Source organism: Carassius carassius, chromosome 32 (assembly GCF_963082965.1).
Source record: "Carassius carassius chromosome 32, fCarCar2.1, whole genome shotgun sequence".
Taxonomy (NCBI): domain Eukaryota; kingdom Metazoa; phylum Chordata; class Actinopteri; order Cypriniformes; family Cyprinidae; genus Carassius; species Carassius carassius.
The window spans coordinates 29,233,554-29,256,250 of NC_081786.1; the positions used below are offsets into that span (position 1 = coordinate 29,233,554).

The 22,697-nt window shown below is 43.4% G+C and overlaps 1 protein-coding gene across 1 annotated transcript in view; it reads left to right on the plus strand.

Moving 5' to 3' along the window:
* The first annotated feature begins 267 nt into the window (after positions 1 to 267).
* Positions 268 to 22,697, plus strand: part of LOC132113316 (heme transporter FLVCR2-like) — a 49,864-nt gene continuing 27,434 nt past the window's right edge. The window contains exons 1-5 of the mRNA XM_059521120.1: positions 268 to 1,047; positions 10,079 to 10,220; positions 10,894 to 11,034; positions 17,950 to 18,017; positions 18,520 to 18,623. Coding sequence (XP_059377103.1) covers positions 484 to 1,047; positions 10,079 to 10,220; positions 10,894 to 11,034; positions 17,950 to 18,017; positions 18,520 to 18,623 — 1,019 coding nt within the window. The 5' untranslated portion in view covers positions 268 to 483. The remainder of the gene's footprint in view (positions 1,048 to 10,078; positions 10,221 to 10,893; positions 11,035 to 17,949; positions 18,018 to 18,519; positions 18,624 to 22,697) is intronic.

The window sequence follows — 22,697 nt, forward strand, 5'->3', positions numbered from 1 at the left end:
ATGATCATTGCTGCAACTATTATTTTTATGTTTGTAACCAGCAGAGGGCTCTGGGGCCCCAAGTATTAGCCTAATGGACACTAGCGCCACTTTATACAATACAGTACAGCCTGATACTCAATATTCAATAACAACTCTTCTATAATAATATGTTGGGTTGAGCAGGAGCTAATGGTCACGGGGTAGAGTTTCTCTCTCGTGTCATGATGATGATGATGATGATGATGATGATGATGTCGAGTCTGAAGCTCACACGCATGAATCAGAGAGAGATGTAACTGAGTTGTTTCCTGGAGGGGTGTGTGATTCTGTCTTCACCTTTGCTCTGAATTTTTATATTCTCGGTGGAAACGAAGTCAGTCCGGATGTTTATGACTCTTGGGAACTTCTTCTGCATCTGGAATATTTCAGCAATTACAACAGAAGGACACGATTCTGAATTCTTGAAGCAGGATTGACTGAAGGTAGAATTCGCAGCGCAAAATGTGCGAAAATAGCGGCAACCTCTTTGGAAAAGACGTTCTTCAGACAGAACAGACAGAAAACACAGATGGAAACTTTGATCAGGTTGAAATCTCCGAATGCAGAGACACGAACACTGTATATAACACTCGTTTATACCGGAGGCGATGGCTCATTTTGCTGCTCTTTAGCTCGTATTCGCTGTGCAACGCGTTCCAGTGGATCCAGTATGGAATCATCAACAACATCTTCATGAAATTCTACAACGTCTCTTCATTCGCCATCGACTGGCTGTCAATGATCTATATGCTGACTTACATCCCCTTCATCTTCCCAGTGACATGGCTGTTGGAGAGGAAGGGGCTGCGGGTGATCGCTCTGTTCGCAGCTTCGATCAACTGCGTCGGAACGTGGATCAAAGTGGCCAGCGTTCAGCCGAACCTGTTCTGGGTCACGATGCTCGGACAGTTCGCCTGTTCCTTTGCGCAGGTGTTCATTTTGGGAATGCCGTCTCAGGTGGCATCCGTGTGGTTCGGATCTGATGAGGTGTCCACCGCCTGCGCCATCGGCGTGTTTGGAAACCAGGTGCGTAAAAGCGCACGGAGCGCATTGCTGCACTGCCACAGAAACACAGAAAAAACTTTATGCCTTCTAAGTTACATAAATCAGATAGACTAGATTACTCCAAAAGCTCAGGTTTTCCCCGAATATTCCTGAATACATAGACTGTGCAGCTGTGCAAAACTGAAAAACTCACACTAAAAAATATTGGGTTAAAAATAACCCAACCTGTAGCCCAACTATGGGTTGGTATAGCACCTTCCCATCTATGGGTTATTTCAACCCAACCTATTGGGTTAAAATCCTGTTGGGTTAAAAGTTACCCAACAGTTGAGTTAATTATTTATATTAATTAACATCAGTATTTTTATTAAAAATTACTTAATACAACCATATTTTGAAACTACTTTGTTGTGAATTACAGATTTTATTTTAATATGCAAATAACACATTTACAAATATATTTAAAAAATTTTTATTTAAATGTACAAGAATGTGTAAAAATACAACTGACATTTTCAAGATGTACAAATGTGTCAATTCATATTCATATCAAAACACACAAACGTGCAAATACAGTTCACAGCTGTGGCCTAATGTTTAGAGAGTTGGACCTGTAACCCGAAGGTTCGAGTCTCTGTGCTGGCAGAGAGGCTGAGTTGTAGGTGGAGGGAGTGAATGAACAGCGCTCTCTTTCACCCTCAATACTCATGGCTGAAGTGCACTTGAGCAAGGCACTGAACCCCCAGTTGCTCCCCGGGTGCTGGATATATAGCTGTCCCCTGCTCCGTGTGTGTGTTCACTTCTCACTGCTGTGTGCATTTGGAATGGGTTAAATGCAGAGCACCAATTCCGAATATGGGTTACCATACTTGGCAAATATTACGACTTTCAAATAAAATGAACCTAACATATAATAATAAAACACAAAATAATCATAAAATCAATTATTAATAATAAAAATATACCAGCTGCTGGACCTACTGATGATCAATAAAATAAAAAAGTTTTTTACTGATTACAAAATACAAAGTTCCCTTTCGAGGGAACTTCAAACTGCGTCCTCCGACAGCCTCCGACGTCACTACCGGCGCGACTATAAATAAGCGACCGGAGAGCACGTCATTACCTTCTTCATCTTCACTGACTGTTTTGTTTGAAGCGTGCATCTGAAAGAACCGGTAAGGGCGATCTTTCTCTGTTTATCATGGCGACAACTAGCAAGCGTTTAGACGATGTGTGCATCCGTGTTGGCATTATTTGACACCCGATGACACACGCGATCTTTGCGTCATTTGTTTGGGTGAAGAGCACGCACGCGATGTCTTTGAGGAGGCAATCTGCGTGCATTGTGAGCGTTTTTTCAAAGGAAAAAGCTCCGCTCTCTTTCGTCTCTCTTCTGAAAGAAAAGGGGAAAAAAGGCAGCCATCTGCTTCCCGCAGTTCAGGACCTGTCCGCGTTGAGGCGTGGAACAGAATGAGCTCGTGAGAATACAGGTGGATCTGTCTGAATGGTTTAAAGAGGGACTTTCCCTTTCGCGCTCGTAAAAAAAAGAAAAAAAAAGAAAGAAGGCCGGTGGACGAGAGAGAGCCTCGGGAGGATGATGTTATATCTTTAACACTTTCTGATACTGAGGTTAGTGCTCTGCTGGGATTTTACCCAGGAAAAGCAGGAGATATTTGAGAATGGTGAAGAAGCTGAGGCTGAGCCTTCTCAATTCTCCTGCCCTGCGTATGTAGAGCTGTTGGAGGTTATTGAGCGAAAATTACCTTTTGACCATAACCCTCCAGCTCAGGTGAGCCTTTTATTTCTGCATTATCTCCATACAGAGATTAAAAAGAAATTAAAGATGACGTTTTCTTCTCGCATCCATTGGTTTCGGCATGAAAGTAATCTGTCGATATCGAGGTGATGCGCGAAGGCGGCTATGAGGGAATGCCGCCTGTAGAAAGAGCAAAATTTTTTTATAAATAATTTATAAATAATTTTTATCTGTGAAAATTGTTTCTTTCTGCGGGGGAAACATCCTCTCTTAATCTCTCTCCTTGCCATTTAAGCCCCTTCAGAAAATCATCTCGCTTAAATGGCAAGGCATACGCAGTAGCAGGTCAGGCTGTGGCTTTATTACACACAATGCTGGTGCTTCAAGCATATCAGACTGATCTGCTAAGAGACCTGGATAGAGGCAGGGGCCTTTTTCTGATCAGGTAGCTGAGCTGCACCGCACCACGGATCTCTCTCCGTGCTACCAAGCAGGCCGCCTCCTCCAGCTACGTGGGCAGGACTATGGCGGCCATGGTGGCAGTGGAGAGACATCTGTGGATGAACCTGGCAGACATCGGGAGGAAAGAAAATGCTTTCTTCTCGATTCTCAGGTTTCGCCTAATGAACTTTTCGGTATTTCCGTTGAGACGGCTGTAATGATAAAACCTTCATATTCATCCGGAAGAAGGAGGCGGGAACCGGCGGACAATCAAATTAAACTTTAATAATCAAAATAAAACCAAAACATAAAATAACGCCCAGGCCTGGTCCTCTCTCGTCCTTCACTGTCATCGCTCCAGTTTTATATCCTTCCATCTCCTCCGTGGGCCTCGAGACCGGCGGGTCGAACAGGTGTATCTCATCTCCTATCACTCCACCGGCCTCGCTCCCACATCCTTCGGCCCCGCCCCACTCCCATGTCCCTCGGCCCCGCCCCACTCGTCACATACCCCCATCGCCCCTCGCAGGCCGGGGGGTACTCCTGAGACTACGCTCTACTCCCCCACCCCCACCCCTCCCTCCAGGGGGGACCGCTCACGGGGACCTGCGGAAACCTGGGGGTAGGACAGACGAGGCGAGAGAAAAGGAGATGGAAGGAGGAGCGACAGAGACGCGAGAGGGAGAGAGGAAAAAAAAAAAAAATCCGGTTCCCAGACGCACTGCTGCTCGGCCCTCCACCAGCTGGGTGATCTCCTCCGCGGTGCCTGGCGGTGGCACTGGACGGCCCTCGGCGGACAGCACGACAACTCCTCCGCCGCCCGGTGGACGGCGACGGCTCCTCCAGTTTTGGGCAGCCGGCAGGAGTCCCCCGTTCCCTGCTCCTCCCCGTTCCGGCGGATAGCAGCAGGCTCCGGCCACCTGGCGAACGGCGCCGACTCCTCCGCTCCCTCACGGACGGCAGCCGCCCCTCCATATCGTGGGCGGCCGGCAGCGAGGTCGCCCGTCCCCGGCAACTCGCTCCAGTCCACCGCCTCGAGCGTCCATGGCGGCATCCTCCTCGCCTGCTCGATGGCACCGTGGATTCACCACAGCGTCGAGGGATCTTCAGCAGCGCGTCCCTCCTTCTCCCGGGTTTCGGCACCACTGTAATGATAAAACCTTCATATTCATCCGGAAGAAGGAGGCGGGAACCGGCGGACAATCAAATGAAACTTTAATTACAAAATAAACACAAAACAGCGCACCAGCCCCTTACGGACGACTAATGCACACAAAATAAAACCAAAACATAAAATAACGCCCAGGCCTGGTCATCTCTCGTCCTTCACTGTCATCACTCCAGTTTTATATCCTTCCATCTCCTCTGAGGGTCTCGAGACCGGCGGGTCGAACAGGTGTAGCTCATCTCCAATCACTCCACCGGCCTCGCTCCCACGTCCCTCGGCCCCGCCCCACTCGTCACAACGGCGATTTGAGAAGTTCAGGGAGACGAAGACGCTCTCTGCGCATTCTGTCTCATTGTTCGGGAGGCAGACACACTCTTGCAGTTTAAATCTAGATTAAAGACCCATCTCTTTAACCTGGCATACACATAACATACTAATATGCTTTTATTATCCAAATCCGTTAAAGGATTTTTAGGCTGCATTAATTAGGTCAACCGGAACCGGAAACACTTCCCATAACACCCTATGTACTTGCTACATCATTAGAAGAATGGCATCTACGCTAATATTTGTCTGTTTCTCTCTTGTTCCGATGTCACCGTGGCCACCAGATCCAGTCTGTGTCCAGATCAGAGGGTCCCTGCAGGCACCCGGATCCAGTACGTATCCAGACCAGATGGTGGATCAGCACCTAGAAAGGACCTCTACTGCCCTGAAAGACAGCGGAGACCAGGACAACTAGAGCCCCAGATAAAGATCCCCTGTAAAGACCTTGTCTCAGAGGAGCACCAGGACAAGACCACAGGAAACAGATGATTCTTCTGCACAATCTGACTTTGCTGCAGCCTGGAATTGAACTACTGGTTTCGTCTGGTCAGAGGAGAACTGGCCCCCCAACTGAGCCTGGTTTCTCCCAAGGTTTTTTTCTCCATTCTGTCACCGATGGAGTTTCGGTTCCTTGCCGCTGTCGCCTCTGGCTTGCTTAGTTGGGGACACTTCATCTACAGCGATATCGTTGACATGATTGCAAATAAATGCACAGACACTATTTAACTGAACAGAGATGACATAACTGAATCCAATGATGAACTGCCCTTAACAATCATTTTTGCATTATTGACACTGTTTTCCTAATGAATGTTGTTCAGTTGCTTTGACGCAATGTACTTTGTTTAAAGCGCTATATAAATAAAGGTGACTTTGACTTTGACTTCAGAGGCCCAGGTCTGAGCCCGAAAAACATAGGGGTCCTGGCCTGTCTCGATCTGAGGATCAAAGACGGGCACAGAAGGCTAGTGTCACAACTAGCGCTCCTCCCCCACCTGCAGGCAGGGGTTAGAGGAATCGTGGGTCACGAGGAGGTAAGCAGAACCTAAGGGGTATGATCTAGACGAGGCAACGTTCTCGTCAGAATCAGAGTGATACCGAGGTATCTACTCGTTCCCTTTGGGGATTTTTAACCCTCTGGAGTCTAAGAGGTTATCAGGAGAAAATAGCCTCATAACGCGTATATGCGTTAATCGACTTCAGAGGGTTAACTTCTGCTTTTATCCTCCCCTTCCTAATTCCCCTGTAACCACCTGCTCTCCACCTGATCGAGGTTAGGTGGAAACCTCTCGCATAACAGTCTCCTATGCTGGACCTATAATGTTTTTATGGTTCTATGTTCATAGCAACCACCTGACTGATGGTCCAGACTAAAAGGAGGTGCCCCGAGGGGTCTCCTGGCCGCTTAGGGGTGCTGTCGCATCTAGCGGGAAGTGGAGGTGGCAGTTACAGAAGTCTTGTATATGCTGCCTCAGGTGATGCTCCCCTCGCCCGAGGTTTGTAAAATTGAGCTTGCCTCTCCCGTGAGATTCAGCACCTCTGCGATGCTTAGGAACCTTTAAGTACACACGCTAAGCTTTGTGTACTTTCTCAAAACCACATGGTGGTCAGTGTGCACGTGAACACTTTGCGCACTTTCTAAAAATCCACAAGTGGTAAGTTTGCACGCAAGACTCTGCAAACTTTCTGAAATCTTGTACGATAAGGGTTACGCGCTCCGCTTTGTTCCCTTTCTTGAGATGATTAGACCTTGGTTCCTTGGGCTCCATTCAGCCAGTGTGTATTTGTTTATACACCTCAAGCATCACTTCCCTCAACATAAGGGGCAATTTGGGTGATTCTCGTGGTAACTTAGCAGCGCTCCTCTTTTTCCAAAAAAGGGTCGCCTATGAGCGCGCTACTCTGAGCTCGGAGTTCTCCTCTCATATGAGACTGAGTTCTCTGTTTTTTCCCCAGAGCGCTCCAGTAATGTTTCCATAGATCGAGTTGATTACTCTCAATCCTACTGTTTTGAGATGCAACATTCCATCTATGAGCTGCTCTATCAGAGTGCCACGAGAGCCCCTCCTTAGAACAGTATTTGAAAATCCATGCTATGGTAAGTGTGCACGTGAAGTCTTTGCACACTTTCTGAAATCCACACTGTGGTAAGTTCGCACGCTAGTATTCTGCGTTCTTTCTAAAATCCTATATGGTGAGGGCTTCGTGCGGTTGCTTCGTGCCCTTTCTTGAGTTGGTAAAAGCTCCGTTCATCTTGGGCGCCACTCCACCTATGTATCCTTGGATACCTATCTAAACAGGGTGTTGCTACTAGAGAACTGTCGAGACAGCTCTTTCAGCAAGCTTATGCCTAAGCTAGCGGTAGCCCCTGTGTGACAGGCAAGACTTGGTAGAAATGCTAGGTTCTTAGCCGTATCCCTTTAAAGGAATCTTTCCTGATTCCAAGCCTTCAGCTCTACCCTGGGCCGAGGCCCTAACAATTAAGTTGGATTTGTAGCTTAGGCCTTCCCTGAGTAGGGAACGAGACACTGCGTCCTCTAGCTCCCTGCCATGCTTCGGACACAAGCTTCAGACGAAGAAGATAATAACATGCTTTCCGGTCGCTTATTTATAGTCACGCCGGTAGTGACGTCGGAGGCTGTCACCGGCCAACAAGTTGGTGTTTTTTCAATGTATGCTTCAGACACGGGTCACGACGAGGTGTTCCCCAAAGCGCCCCCTAGAGGATGCAGTGTCTTGTTCCCTACTCAGGGAACTATGGTTACATATGTAACCTGAGACAGTTTTTAAGGAGGAGACAGTGTGCAGAAGAAACTATTAAAGACTGTGTTCCAAAAACTCTAAAATTAGAGCAGAGGGCTTTAGGTAGTAGATGTCATATACAAAGAAAAGTTTGAAACACAGATCGACTGCTTGTAGTATCGTCTTCTGTTCCATCGCCTCCCCGTTTAAATTAATAAAAACTTGTGAGGAGTTTTCCTTGTCACCAAGCACCAGGACATGTGGATTCTGGCTTGTCTCGTGATTCAAGTACAGCACTAATTAGTGCCAACCTTAAAAGAATAAAAAAAAGTTCAGTTAAATACAAAAGAAATAAAGGTGACTTGACTACACAGGGCACTGTAATTTTAACATATGATTTTTCAGTGTTGCTTTTACTTACAGGTTGAATGTCAATGAAGGACCGCTTCATTTCCGTGTGTGATGTGCACACCATTTTTCCATTTGTGTGGTATGGTGCAGACAGCAGGATGGCAGGAAGAGTTTTAAAGACAATTTCTGCACGAACACCTTTAAATGACAAAAATACAGAGAAAGCACAAGTAAAAAAAACAAAAAAAAACAAAGCTTACAGTTTACATTTTTACCCTTTGACTGATTTGGTCATTAAGTTTGGACTTGTAGGGAGGAACAAAAGTACACTGTAAATGAAAGGAAGCTTTGTCGGACGGAATGTGGCAGCAGTACACTTATTTTGCCTCGTTTGTCTTTTTCCATAATTTTTGGAAGTCATAGGTCCAAGTAAAATTGAAAACTTATGTATCATAAATTTAAATAGTTTACTTACCTTGAAATGTTTCAATTAACAGGCAGAGGTTCTATTGTTGCAAATTTTCCTTCACGAAAAAGTCCATTGTCTAAAACATAAGTATAAACACATTTAGTACAACACATTTAAAAAACATGACAATCAATCTAGCTTCATAAGAGAAATGGCTGCAATTATAGGGTATTCTAATAGATGCATAACAATATCCAATATGAATAAACACTTTTAATAAAAATAAAATAAAAACACTTTTACTGTACAATTAATTTGTGTTGCTTCACTAAGACAAATATGGTTTCTTTTTTACGCTTCCCTCTTAACCACTTCAGCTGTTATTTTGATTTTTTTTTAGAATTAGGCATATGCAATATTGGACCCATCGGTGGGTCCCCAGAGTTGATGTGGTTAAAGGTTGGTTGTAGGAGTAACGTTGGCATTATGTAAATTTGGGGTACTTGTATACAGTACATTTCCGCTGAAAAAGCGGATTGCTTCACGACTGCGCACTTTTCTTTCGTCTGGGTTTTGAACTTTTATAACAGAAAATTGCAGGTTCATTCAAACGATTTTCGCGGAGTCTGTTGTCTGTCGCATGACTGATGTGTGAGCTCAGTTCGCTCGAGCAGCTTCTTTCACTGGTCCGATACGGTAAATGGTCCATGCGGCTTTTCTAGCTTAATTCTAATGATTTCGTTAAACTTTCACATTTCACCAGACATTTTTATTAACGTTAAGTAATACTTATGTAAACAGTTTTGCAGCTAATCTTTAATGTATTAATGCTGGCGAACAAACAGGAACAGCATTCATTTACAATCGATCTGATTCTCTGGGGGAAAAACGGACTAAAGGGAATTACAACATTTTAACGTATAAAAAATTACAATTAACGTATCAGTACACATTACTTAATGTTATCACAGTTATATACATCATACAATTATATTAACAGTTACTTACCTCGTAATCATGCAGGCTGCTGTTGATGTCCGCGCTGAGTCTCTGACTGGACCGTTAACATTTGAAACGGAGTGAAGCGGGAAACATATTTAACCCAACAGCTGGGTTGTAACTAAAAATAACCCAACGGTGAAAAAAAATGACCCAACAAATTTTAAGATAACCCAACACATTGACCCAATATGTGTAACCCAACGGTTGGGTTAAAAAAAAACAACCCAACGTTTTTTACTGTGCTTAAAAAAAACAAAAAATCTAGAGGTCAATGCAGTAGTTTTTTTTTTTCATAGAAATGGCAGCGTGAATAAAATCGCAAGCAAAATGTGAAAATCAGAAGGATGCATTTTGGGTTAATTGGGGGGTTAAAAAACAAAACATTGTACATTCATTAATTAGACATTTCATCAGCGTTTTCAAGCAGCATTCTTGTAACCAGAAAGTTAGAATACGCTGTATAATAACACTGATATACACATATATACAGTTGGCTATTAAGAGGATGTGATCTGGGTCTGCATTAAATGAAAATAGAGATGTTTAGGTGTGTTTAATGCAAATGACTAACTTTGGGCATGCAGTCGCACATTTAGAATCCTCCAAATTCATTAATATGTTAACAAGGTTAAGAACAAATTAATGTGCATATGCATGTGTTGTGACTTTGGTTAGAAAAGTTGTGAAAAGATCTCCTGTGCATGTCAATTCAAAATGATTCAGGCAGACTGTTAACATGAGCCGTGCTGTTTATCCTGGAAGATACAAAACCAGACAATCACTTTTTAATTTTTTTTAGGTCAGTGAGACTGAGATTATGGTGCAGTTGATTTTTTATGTCTTTCCCCTTCAGCTTGGCATTGCTATTGGTTTCTTGATCCCGCCGATACTTGTGCCCAACGTGGATGACATGAATGAACTGGCTGAACACATCAGCATCATGTTTTACATCACAGCCGCTGTGGCCAGCCTCATCTTTCTGCTGGTAGTGTTTGGTAAGAACATCCACTCCAGCAACATAAATAAAAAGCCAACAGGACTGGTGTAGTGACAAACGTTTTTAATCAGCATGTAAAATCTACTTTGCTCTTTAACATAAAAATGTGAGTGCACCACAATACTTTATGGAATAATATTTTAATTCATACAGTCATGTCACCAGTTTAATGGATGCCAAAACCTGCTTAAATATATACGTACATACAGTACATGCATAGTATTTGACTGATTCATCATTTCTTCTTTAATTTTCTTGTTATTGCATTTACTTATTTATTTTTTTGGTTCTCTATATCTATTACTATAATTATTAGATCCATCTTGAGATTTGCTTTTAAAGTCATTTGTGTCTTCTGAAGTAGTGAAATATATGGAAACTGATTATATGATTTGGCTTTGACTTCTTGGAGGAAACACAAGCAGAACCAGTTTCACTGGAAATCATTCAATAAATCCAATTTTATGTCTGAATGCAATAATTTACATAAGTGGTGTTTACAAGCACTTCATATTTAATGTTCAAGGCTCAATGCTTTGCCCTGTGATGATATCCTTGATTGCAATTGACTCAACAAGGTCATGTTGATTGACATAATGTCCATTTCTGTTTTAATCAATTACTGTTAAGAGTTTTTTTGTGGTAATCAAGTTTTTGAATTCGCCATTCAGTTTTTCAGGAAAAGCCTGAAATCCCTCCTTCTATGGCTCAGGTGGTGCTTGGAGACATGCCCGCCACACAGTACTCATACCTGGCTTCAGTTGTAAGACTTTTCCGCAACAAGCCCTTCATCCTCCTCCTCATTAGCTACGGTACACACTGCTAATTTTTATTCACTTACTTCAAAACTTAAAGCATATTCTGCCTTTGCATGTTTAGCACAGTATTTCTACAGTATTGTGTTATTATTATCTAATAGTAGTATCCTAAGTGTTAACTTATCATTTTCTTGTATTCATTTTCTTTGTCATTTAAAGTATGACTCCAAGTTAGTGATAGTGTACATACAGTGCAACTGACTAAAATAAAAAACAATAAAAACATATTTTCACTTAATGGCTCTGCTCCATTTAAATGAGAAACCTTTTTACTCTGCATACTTGAAGCTTTCATAAGTGTCCTGTTCATGTATTTTAGCATTTGTAATTAATTTAAAGTGCCCCTATTATGGATTTTTGAAAATTACCTTCCATGCAGTGTGTAACACAGCTCTAAGTGAATAAAACATCCTGCAAAGTTTTAAATCTGAAATTGCACCGTGTATAAAGTTATTGTCTCTCAAAAGAAAGAGTCGACTGAATCATTGAAACAAGTCGTTTTTAAAATTAATTCCAATCCATTACATGCTAATGTCAACATGAAACATTAGTATGTTGTCCGCCCAATTGTTGGTCTTTTCTGGTTGGTCTGAATGAAAATGCTAATTCATTCTTTGCCACTAGGTGCTGCTTTTAGAGCAGTAAAAATAGCCATTTCCCTGGTAATGATGAAAATGGAAATGAGACCAATCAGATCAATTGACCAATCACTGCAGATTAGCGTCGCACAAAGGAGGGGTTTGGAAAAATTTAATTGTTGAGCGAATTGTTTGGGAGTCGCTAAGCAAATAAGGTAAACTAATTTATGCATATTATAAGACAATGAAAGGGTTTCTTGACCTTGCATGGATGTCAACCTGTTGTTGGGGACTCCTAAAACCAAAATAAGAACTTTCATAACCCATAAAAGGGGCACTTTTAAGTCAAGACACCTTTACTTATGTAGCATTCTATACTAAAGCAACGTTACAGTAGTAAACAGAAAAATTGTGTTTCAATAATGCAAACAAAATTCAATTGTAAAGCAGCTCTAGAAAGAGGACAATAGTAAACAATAAATTTTTCAGTTAAAGTCAGTTCATCATTTATTCATTGATGTCATCTTCTAGCTCACTTCAATTCTCTTCCAGTAATGTCTGAGCATTCAAGTCCATAATATTTCCAAATAGTGTCCCCAACTTAGCAAACCAAAGGTGACGGTGGCAAGGAACCCAGAGACCCATCGTTGATAGAAATGGAGAAAACCCCTATTTTAATTTATTACTACTTTTTTAAAAGGTAACTTCCTGTACAGAATATAGAAAGCACAGCAGCTCACTTTGGACCAGAATACAGAAATAAATAAATAGCTGTTGGTCATGCTATGTTTTTTGTTCCATTTACTTCCACTTACTTGATATTCACATCTTTTATATCAAGCTAATGTCAGGTATATCCCAAATACCAAAAAAGACAAAGAAAGAAAGAAAGAGAAAGAAAGACATCAGTCTGATAACTGTGTTGTTCTGGTTCTTCTTGATCTTAATGCAGAACACAGGCAATCACACAATTTACTGCATCATCTTAAACTGTATGTTGGCTTTAAGTAATTGGTTCTAAATTGGTTTCTATCCGACTTTAAGGGGATAACTTTTCAGTAGCTGTTGAAAAATATAACTCTCTTCTGCTGCTTATACAAGTGGTGTGCTGTATGGTTCAGTCTTAGGCCCTGTTTTGTGATCCCTGTATTCACCTTCATTAGCTATAGGCATTTTTTCATACATTTTAATTTTTCATACTTTTCACAAGTGTCAGATTTCATATCATATCCAGCTTTACTTTCCATAAAATCAGGTGAGAAGAATATGTCCCTCTTTGACTGTTTTAGTGATGGCAGAAAATCCACCCAGCTTGTGTTTGGTTTAGGGTCATTTATTAGTTACTGTAGCAAAGTTCGTGGGAGGGAAGGAAGAGGACAAAGGGGTCGGCTGGACTGCTGACAGGTTTATTAATAACGCAAATAATTCAAAAAGTAACAAACTTTATAAACACCAAATGGTGACGTTTACTCTGACATCAACACAGACACGTTCGCACAACACTTCCGGTTTACTCGTTCCGGTTTCGGTTTCCAGTTCCCGTCAGCAGTCCGTCTCTCCTGGCGTTTTATACTCTCTCCACGCCAATTACTGGAACAAGAAACAGGTGATGATAATTTTTGCCCAAAACACTCACTTACCGCTCGTCTCATGATTCTCTCTCCCGCTGCAGACTTCGCTAAACCACGCCCCCCCTGCCACATACCCCCACCGCCCGACTCAGGCCGGGGAGCCATCCGGCCTGCAGCCCCCCCCCCCCATTTCTGGAGAGGAAGTCAGCCACCGCCATCAGAACACCCGGCCTGTGGACCACCTTGAACTTAAAAGGCTGAAGAGCTAGATACCAACGAGTGATCCGCGCGTTGGTATCCTTCATGCGGTGGAGCCACTGTAGCGGAGCGTGGTCCGAACAGAGGGTGAACTCCCATCCCAGTAGATAATAGCGGAGGGTGAGGACAGCCCATCTGATGGCAAGGCACTCTTTCTCTATGGTGCTGTACTTAGCCTCTCTCTTCGAGAGCTTCCGGCTAATGTACAGCACCGGCCGTCCCTCCCCCTCTATCTCCTGGGACAGGACTGCCCCCAGCCCCCTGTCCGACGCGTCTATCTGCAACAGAAAAGGGAGAGAAAAATCAGGAGAGTGTAACAACGGCCCGCCACACAGAGCAGCCTTGACCTGGGTAAAGGCCTGCTGACATGGCTCCGTCCACTGGACCGTATCTGGCACCTCCATTTTAATGAGGTCAGTCAAAGGTCTGGTGAGGTCCGAATAATTAGGAATAAACCGTCTATAATATCCCGCCAGCCCCAAGAACTGCCTTACCTCCTTTTTGGTCTTGGGACGTGGGCAGGTCGCAATAGCGGCTGTTTTATCAATTTGGGGACGCACCTGTCCATGCCCCAAGTGGAAGCCAAGATACCTTACTTCCACACGCCCAATCGCACACTTCTTTGGGTTGGCCGTGAGCCCCGCTCCCCTCAGCGACCTCAGGAGAGCCCTCAGATGCTGCATATGCCGCTGCCACTCATTACTAAATATAATGATATCATCCAGGTAGGCAGCCGCATTTGCTTGCATGGGGCCGCAGAATCGTATCCATGAGGCGCTGAAAGAAGCCAAACGGAAGGGTAACAAATTGGTGTAATCCAAACGGCGTTGTGAAAGCCGTCTTTTCTCTGGATAATGGAGACCAGGGGATCTGCCAATAGCCCTTTGTTAAGTCCAATGTCGAATAAAAACGAGCCGTGCCTAGCCGATCAAGCAACTCGTCAACCCGCGGCATTGGATACGCGTCGAATTTCGACACAGCATTCACCTTGCGATAATCCACACAGAACCGGACTGAGCCGTCCGTTTTCAGAACTAAAACTATCGGGCTTGCCCAGATACTGTTGGATTCTTCTATTACCCCCATGTCAAGCATAGCGCCTAATTCAGCCTGAACTACTTTTTTCTTGTGCTCAGGTAAGCGATACGGCCGGCTGCGAACTACCACGCCCGGCTCGGTCTCGATATGGTGCTGAATCAGGTTAGTACGGCCCGGTAGGGGCGAGAAGATGTCAGCAAACTCTGCCAGTAATTTCGTTAAATCAGTGAGTTGGGACGGCGAGAGGTGATCTCCACCTGGAGCCAGGGTGAGGGATTGTGGTTTGATATTCACCTCTGGTCCGAGATCATCCTCCCCCCCAATCACCATTGCCAACATCACTGATTCTGCCTCATTCCATTTTTAAGGAGGTTGAGGTGGTAGATCTGACGGGTCCAGTTCCTATCGGTCCGTATTACCTCATAATCGAGATCTCCGACTTGTCGTGCGACGTCAAACGGTCCCTGCCACTTAGCCATTAATTTAGAGCTCGACGTTGGGAGTAATACAAGTACTTTCTCTCCCGGTGCAAATTTGCGTAACCTAGTTCCCCTGTTATACAGCTGGCTCTGGCGGTCCTGGGCTTGTAACAAATTCTCCATGGATAGCTGCCCCAATGTGTGGAGTTTTGTTCTCAAGTCCAGCACATACTGAATTTCGTTTTTGCCCTGAGATGGTCCCTCCTCCCAAGTTTCTCTCAGTAGATCGAGCGGAGGGCCACCGCTTCAGGATATCGTGTTGCATAATCAACTATGACTAATGCAAAGCAAAGTCCTCGTGCCGATCGCTCTAATGGCCCGATGAGGTCCATACCAATTCTTTCGAAGGGGACCTGCATTAAGGGAAGAGGGCGCAAAGGCGCTTTTGGGGCGGCCGGTGGGTTCACCAACTGACATTCCGGACAAGACGCGCACCACCTGCCACCACCATGACCTGCGTCATGAATGCCCGGCCAAAAGAAACGGGTCATGAGGCGATTTAGTGTTGCTGCCTGTCCCAAATGGCCCACCATAGGGTTAGAATGTTAGAATCTTCAGAATTAACAATTGGGTTGGATGCACTTTTGTCTGAGCATCTTGGGTCACTCGATACAACCGGTCTTTTAAAATGGCAAAATACGGATAGGTGAGCGGGAGGGAAGGTTGGAGAGGCTGGCCATCGATGTTGCTCGGGCGACCGGAAACGCTGGCGATGTTGCTCGGGCGACCGGCCGACCCGCTGGATGTCAGCCCTCTTTAGGTCGTCGAAGACCAGGAGGTTCGCCACCGAAAGTGGTTGGGCGGCCACCTGGGCCTCTCCGGAGAGGAGGGGAATGAGGCGCACCGGCCACTGCTTCCGGGGCTACCCGCACGCCTCAGCCGACTTCTCAAAAAGCTCCAGGAAGGCCTCCGGATCATCCTGGGGCCCCATCTTATGCAGTGGGAGATGCATGGGCGCGGGAGGGGAAAAAAAAAACAAAGGGGTCGGCTGGACTGCTGACAGGTTTATTAATAACACAAATAACTCAAAAAGTAACAAACTTTATAAACACCAAATGGTGACTTTTACTCTGACATCAACACAGACGTGTTCGCACAACACTTCCGGTTTACTCGTTCCAGTTTCGGTTTCCAGTTCCCATCAGCAGTCCGTCTCTCCTGGCGTTTTATACTCTCTCCACGCCAATTACTGGAACAAGAAACAGGTGATGATAATTTTTGCCCAAACCACTCACTTACCGCTCGACTCCTGATTCTCTCTCCCGCTGCAGACTTCGCTAAACCACGCCCCCCCTGCCACAGTTACCTATTATTTAAACTTTATTGTTTGCTGTTTAAAATAACAAGTCCATGTAACATGTAACTATGTCATGTTACAATAAAAGACTTATTGGTGCTATGGTAAGATAGAAAGAAGTTCAGATATATAGTTTGGTGGCAAACCATTAGCGTAATTAAACAATAATCCCCTTTAAAAGTCTCGCTCTACCATTTAGGACCTGGGACTGGAGATTGCAATAGTCCAATCTCGATCAAATAAATGCATGAATAACATAGTTTCTAAGTTTTTGAGTGGGAGGAAAGATTTAATTTTGGCAATAATCCTTAACTGAAAGAATGCTGATTTTTTTTTATCAAATGTCAGTGTTGGGTCAAAAATAACTCAGAAATGTCTTGCTTGAGTGCTTACAGTGTTGGTTATAGGAACTAATGTTTTAGTGAGGATATTGGTACATTACACTAACTAAGCCTTACCACATGTAGGTAATTAATATTATTTAGTACTTGTTTGTGTAATTACTCTGTATCAGCATGGCCTTAAAATAAAGGGTAAAACAAAAACAAACAGAAAAACACATACAGTTTCTGAATTCACATTCAGAGTTGAGTCCTGTACACATATTCAAAGTGATTGTCCAACAGGGGAGTGTTATTGTCAGATTTTAAAGCTGATGTCAAAGTTTATGTGCGTTTAGCTTTTGATTAAACAAATATCCACCCAGTGTCCAAATGTTTGGCTGTTTGCTGCATCATATATGATATCAGCCTCTGTCTCCCAGAAAACTCCACCTGTACCAGTGTTATTTTTTGTATCTTTGAGGTATTTTTAGAGTTTTCATTAATAGTTCAGATATACAGTAGAATTTAATAATCAACAGGCATACACATGAATTAAAAGACATTTAATAGCAGACAGAGAACTCCTCTTCATTGTTTTTTTATGGCAGTTGGCATCCATAGTGTTGCATTACTGCCATCAATTGTTTCACTCTAACTTACTATATCTTTATTGAACAAATCCTTCATTCCAGTTCTCCTTAGAAAATTGAACAAATATCTCCAACCTTCGTCATAATTTCCATATGTTAATATATATATATATATATATATATATATATATATATATATATATATATATATATATATATATATATATATATGTATATATATTTTACATTATATTCTACTATACCTATTTCCAGTAGCTGATTCTTTAGACAGCGAACATAGGGAACACTATTTAAACACAACACAATGGGACACACCTAGGAACAAATTAACTTATTAATGACACACAGCTGGAACCAAATTAACTAAACGGGGAACACCTGGAACTAATAGAACTGAGGACAGGAAAAGGAAAGATGACCAAATAAGGAAAACCAGAACAAACATGTGACAGTGTAATTTAAGTTCTTTGATGAATGTAAAATGTGCAGGACTGTCCCAAAAAAGAAAAGTTACTTTGTCTTTAAAACTAAAGTGTCAATTATGTGACACTAGAATCGCCAAAATTATAATCACAAAAATGTCTGTTTTCAAACAGGTCTCCCAGTTGGGCTACTTAAATAACCAGATTGCAATCCTTTTTCAATTCTGCCCTAAGTAATCTACACATTTTCTACCCATCAATTTGTCATTTTAACCAGTTTGAATCCTCTGATTCATATTCATTTGACAGCCCCCTGTGTTTGTGTTTCCCAGGACTGAATGTGGGATGTTTCTATGCTGTTTCCACTCTGTTAAACAGGATGATAATAGAGCATTACCCTGTGAGTCCTGCTGTCAACATCTTCGAGTTCTTATCATTCTCATCCACGCTACAGACACAGGATAGCAGTAGCTGAACCTCAAAGTGATGCATATGCACAAAAGAAAATATCACAGTATTACCATGTTATTATTATTATTATTAATTATTTTTATTTTTTTTTGGAAATGGTATGATTGTAATAGGGTGCCATTTTTTTAAGTACCTTGAAGTACCATGCACATATCATGGTCAATGATTATGATAACCGTTCAGAACTATAGAAACATCACCTTTTTTATTTGTTAAAATCATACAGCATGTGTCGTGCTATAAGTTCACTGTGAATCTCTGAATTGCATTCTTAGCAAATGCTCTGTGAAAGTCTGACAGTAGTTCTCAATTTCAGCTCAGACTCAGTGTATTGGGTTATCTAAACACCGTGGACTAAAGTGCATGAGAACATGGTCTTACAGGGTGATATATTAAAGATATCTCAGATGTCATTATTGTCTGAAGCACAGGGTGAAGAGGTGAATGCTGGGAGAATTGGCTTGACTCTCGTCATTGCTGGCGTGGTCGGCTCTCTGCTCTGTGGGATCTGGCTAGACAAGACCAAGACTTATAAGTAAGTCATGCAATTTCTATTGTTTCATTTCCCCGATGACCACATATCATGATAGCAAAGTTTATTATTTTTTATTATTATTATTTACATTTCATAATGTGTTCTTGTCATTTTGACCTGGAGTATCTGACTAAAACTTACGTTGCTTCCACCCACCTCCCAAAAATGTATATTTTTTATCTTTTTGGAATGTATTTTCCTCACAAAATTACCTGCCTACAAAAAAAAAAAAACTAAATACTTATAAATTAATCATTATGCTATTGAATTACGAAATATTGGATTTAGTCTTTTTAACTTTCAGCTAGCACAGGATTTGTACTTTTTGCGACTGTTTGATTGTTGGCCTCACAGATTGTAGGCCAAATTGATCTCTTTGAGAAGATTTGATTATAATATAGCATAAGGAGAGATTTGAATGCAAGCACTAAATTCGGTAGAGGATAGTCAGCTTTTATATATATATATATATATATATATATATATATATACAATATACATATATATTGCATGCGCACTTGTGTAATTTAGTAATAGTAATAAACATTAAATGCCCAGGCATTTGAGTATCACAGCTTATATAAATTTCACTAGTATATTGTCACATGTTTGTTCCGGTTTTCCTTATTTGGTCATGTTTCCTGTTCCTGTCCTCAGTTCTATTAGATCCAGGTGTTCCCCATTTAGTTAATTTGGTTCCAGCTATGTCCCATCAGTGTCTGTGTATTTAAAGTGTTCTCAGTCCTTAGTTCTTTGTCTGCTGTTAAATGTCTTTTAGTTCCTGTTGATGATTAAATTCTATATCTGAAGAGTTCTCCTGTCTCCTTACTCTTTCCCGAGTGTAACGTGTTTTATATATATATATATATATATATATATGTTACGTTTATGAACTTTCTGTTTCCTTATTTGGTCTTCTTCCTGTTCTTGTTTTGTTAATTGATTATTCCCCACCTGTCTCCAGTTCCCTGATTACATCCTGTGTTCTCAAATACCCTGTCTGTTCAGTTCTTCCTCGTCCGTGATTAACCTAACCTAATGATGTTAATGTGTTGTATATTGTCTGTTATCTCCTTCGATGTTTCAGTAAATTCCTCATTTGATCAAGACCCTCCTTGAGCGCTTTATTCCTATGCTAGAGTACACCCAACTGTAACAGAATCACGGACCCAAACAGTTTAGTTAGCGGCGTTTTTCTTTCTTTTCAGTTTTTGTTTTCCTCCCTCTCCCGGAATGGCGATTCCAGCAGTCCAACTCCTTTGCCTGGAGCAACTGGACCGTTCGCTGAAGGAATATATCAGGGACTTTCTCGAATTTGGCGTGCCTTACCCACTTCCCCCGACCGCTCTCAAATTTCTACTACACCGGCCTGAGCGAGTGGTTTAAGGCACGCCTACCAGCGAACGGTCCCCAAGAGGATTTCGCCGCTTTCGTGGAGTGGGTGCTGGAGAAAAATGGATCCCTATTTACCATCTGCACCGCCGAAGAGGATATCTCCAGCCCCACTCCCAAACCAGAGACCAGCCAGCCGCCATCACACCGCACGGAGCTCGAGCCCACCGCAGCCGCAGAGCCCGAGCCTATCACTGACAGGGAGCAGGAACTCGAGAGCGCGACTAACCAGGTGTGTGAGCCGGCAACACCGCGCGTCGTGGGAGTTTTAGTGGAGATCGAGGGCGTGGAGGAAAGCCCTGCCCACACTTCTACGACTGAGGGTGAGCTGTTTTCGGTTTCTGAAAGTTGTATGGAACAATTTATGGACCTTATGGACTGGTTTATGGAGGTAATTCCTGAATCCCCTGTTTCTACGCTGGTTCCATCCAGCCCTAAATTTCCTGTTTCTCCGCTGGTTCCGCCCAGCCCTGAGTTTTCTGTTTCTCCGCTGGTTCCGCCCAGCCCTGAGTTTTCTGTTTCTCCACTGATTCCGCCCAGCCCTGAGTTTTCTGTTTCTCCGCTGGTTCCGCCCAGCCCTGAATTTTCAGTTTCTCCGCTGGTTCCGCCCAGCCCTGAATTTTCGGTGGCTCCGCTGGTTCCGTCCAACTCTGAGTCTCCTGTATTCCTCTCCCACCTCCTCCAAGGCCTGCCAATTCCCCTGCTCCACTTCCGCTGGTTAAATCCAGCTCCGTATCTCCTTTCTCTCTGCTGGCTCTGTCCAGCCCTGATCCACCTGTGTTTCCTCCCATCCTTCCTCTCTCATCTCCTCCTAGACCAGCCAGTACCTCGACCTCATCTCTGCTGGTGCCAGTCAGTCCCGCAGCTCATCCGCGCCATCTGGGCGCGATGGTTCGCCGCAGGACTGCCAGTCTCCAGCTCCGCCTTGGCGTGTGAATTCCCTGTCTCCGCCTCCAGCCTCCGAGCCCTGGACTCCTCCTCTGTCCTTCGACCCAGCGGCTCTGCCTTGGCTCTTAGCTCCCTTGTCTCCACCGTGGCCTGGCATCCCACCTGCTACACCGGGCTCTCTCGTCCCTCCGGCTCCACCTTGGTCAGTCATCGACCATCCGCTGCCTCGGGACTCCATTCCTCTGGCTTCACCTCATCACTCCATCCCTCCGGCTCTGTCAGGCTCCTCCTTCCCTCTGGTTCCACCTCCATCCTCAGTCACTCCGGCTCTGCAGCGGTCTTCCAGGGCCCCGCCTCTGCCTTGGTCGCCTCAGCCTTCTGCTCCACCTAGGCCCTCTGGATCCTCGGCTTCACCCTGGCTCTGCGGCTGTGCTGCTCCATCTTGGGCTCCTCACCCACCGGTGCTGTCTCCGTCTGTCGGCCCCCTGGTGTCATCGGCCCCTTCTCCACCATGGCTCCTCCCGCCATCGACTCCACCGTGGATCTCCATCCTGGCTGGTCTCTGGAGGACCATCAGTCTCCTCGTGCTCTGGGCTCCTCCCTGGCTCCTCCCTCCATCCACTCCTCCCTGGTTCCTAGCTCCTTGTTCCCTCTTCGCCTGCCCCTTGCCTGCCCCACGCCCGCCTCCAGAACCCCCACCCTCCCTCCTCTGATATTCCTCTTGCGGTGCGAGGACGCACCGTTCCGGGAGGGGGCGAACTGTTACGTTTATGAACTTTCTGTTTCCTTATTTGGTCTTCTTCCTGTTCTTGTTTTGTTAATTGATTATTCCCCACCTGTCTCCAGTTACCTGATTACCTCCTGTGTTCACAAATACCCTGTCTGTTCAGTTCTTCCTCGTCCGTGATTAACCTAACCTAATGATGTTAATGTGTTGTATAATGTCTGTTATCTCCTTCGATATTTCAGTAAACTCCTCATTTGATCAAGACCCTCCTCGAGCGCTTTATTCCTATGCTAGAGTACACCCAACTGTAACAATATATATGTATTTATTGAAACAATATATTTCAAAGTTGTAAATAGGAAATGATTGGAGTACCTTTTACAAGAAAATACTATTTCAATTTTCAACTTTTTCAATTTTACTTATTGCAAGTGTTTGCTACTTGCCTATTTGTTTTATTATTTATTGTGAAATTTGGTAGCAATTTCTGAGGAGAAACTGTTTCAAATTAAACCCTACACTTTTTTGTCCTTCTATAGTGAATTTTCTCCCCAAGGCTTTTCCTACAGTAAACTGTTAAATCTCTTAACCTTGACTCATGTTGAGCAGCAGAATGCCTGTAATGCTTTTTCCTTTATAACAGAGCCTCTGTTTTCCTAATCTCGTCACGTGTGAGAGGATTTACCAGGACAGATCAGCGGTTACTGGGTTTATTACTCATACTGACCTTGATTCAAGAATGGGTTTATGGAGAACACTCTCTGGTCTTTACTCTCAATCCTAAATATATGCTTTAAACCTTGTAGAGTACTAATAATTAATCATTGTAACTGACGTTATTTCAGTCCTGTCACTGTGAGCTTATATTTAATTTAATTGTAATTTCAGTAGCAGCGGAGTAAATTCTGGTTGTAACAGTGTACTGTGTGTGCAAATCACACTGTACTTGAAATATTAAGTAATTTGTCAACCCCACTACATTCAAAATGTTTCAAGGTTGATCATGATGGGTTGAAGAGCACTCAAAAATGTCTAAATGCCTAATTCCAGGTGCATCAAAAAAAAAA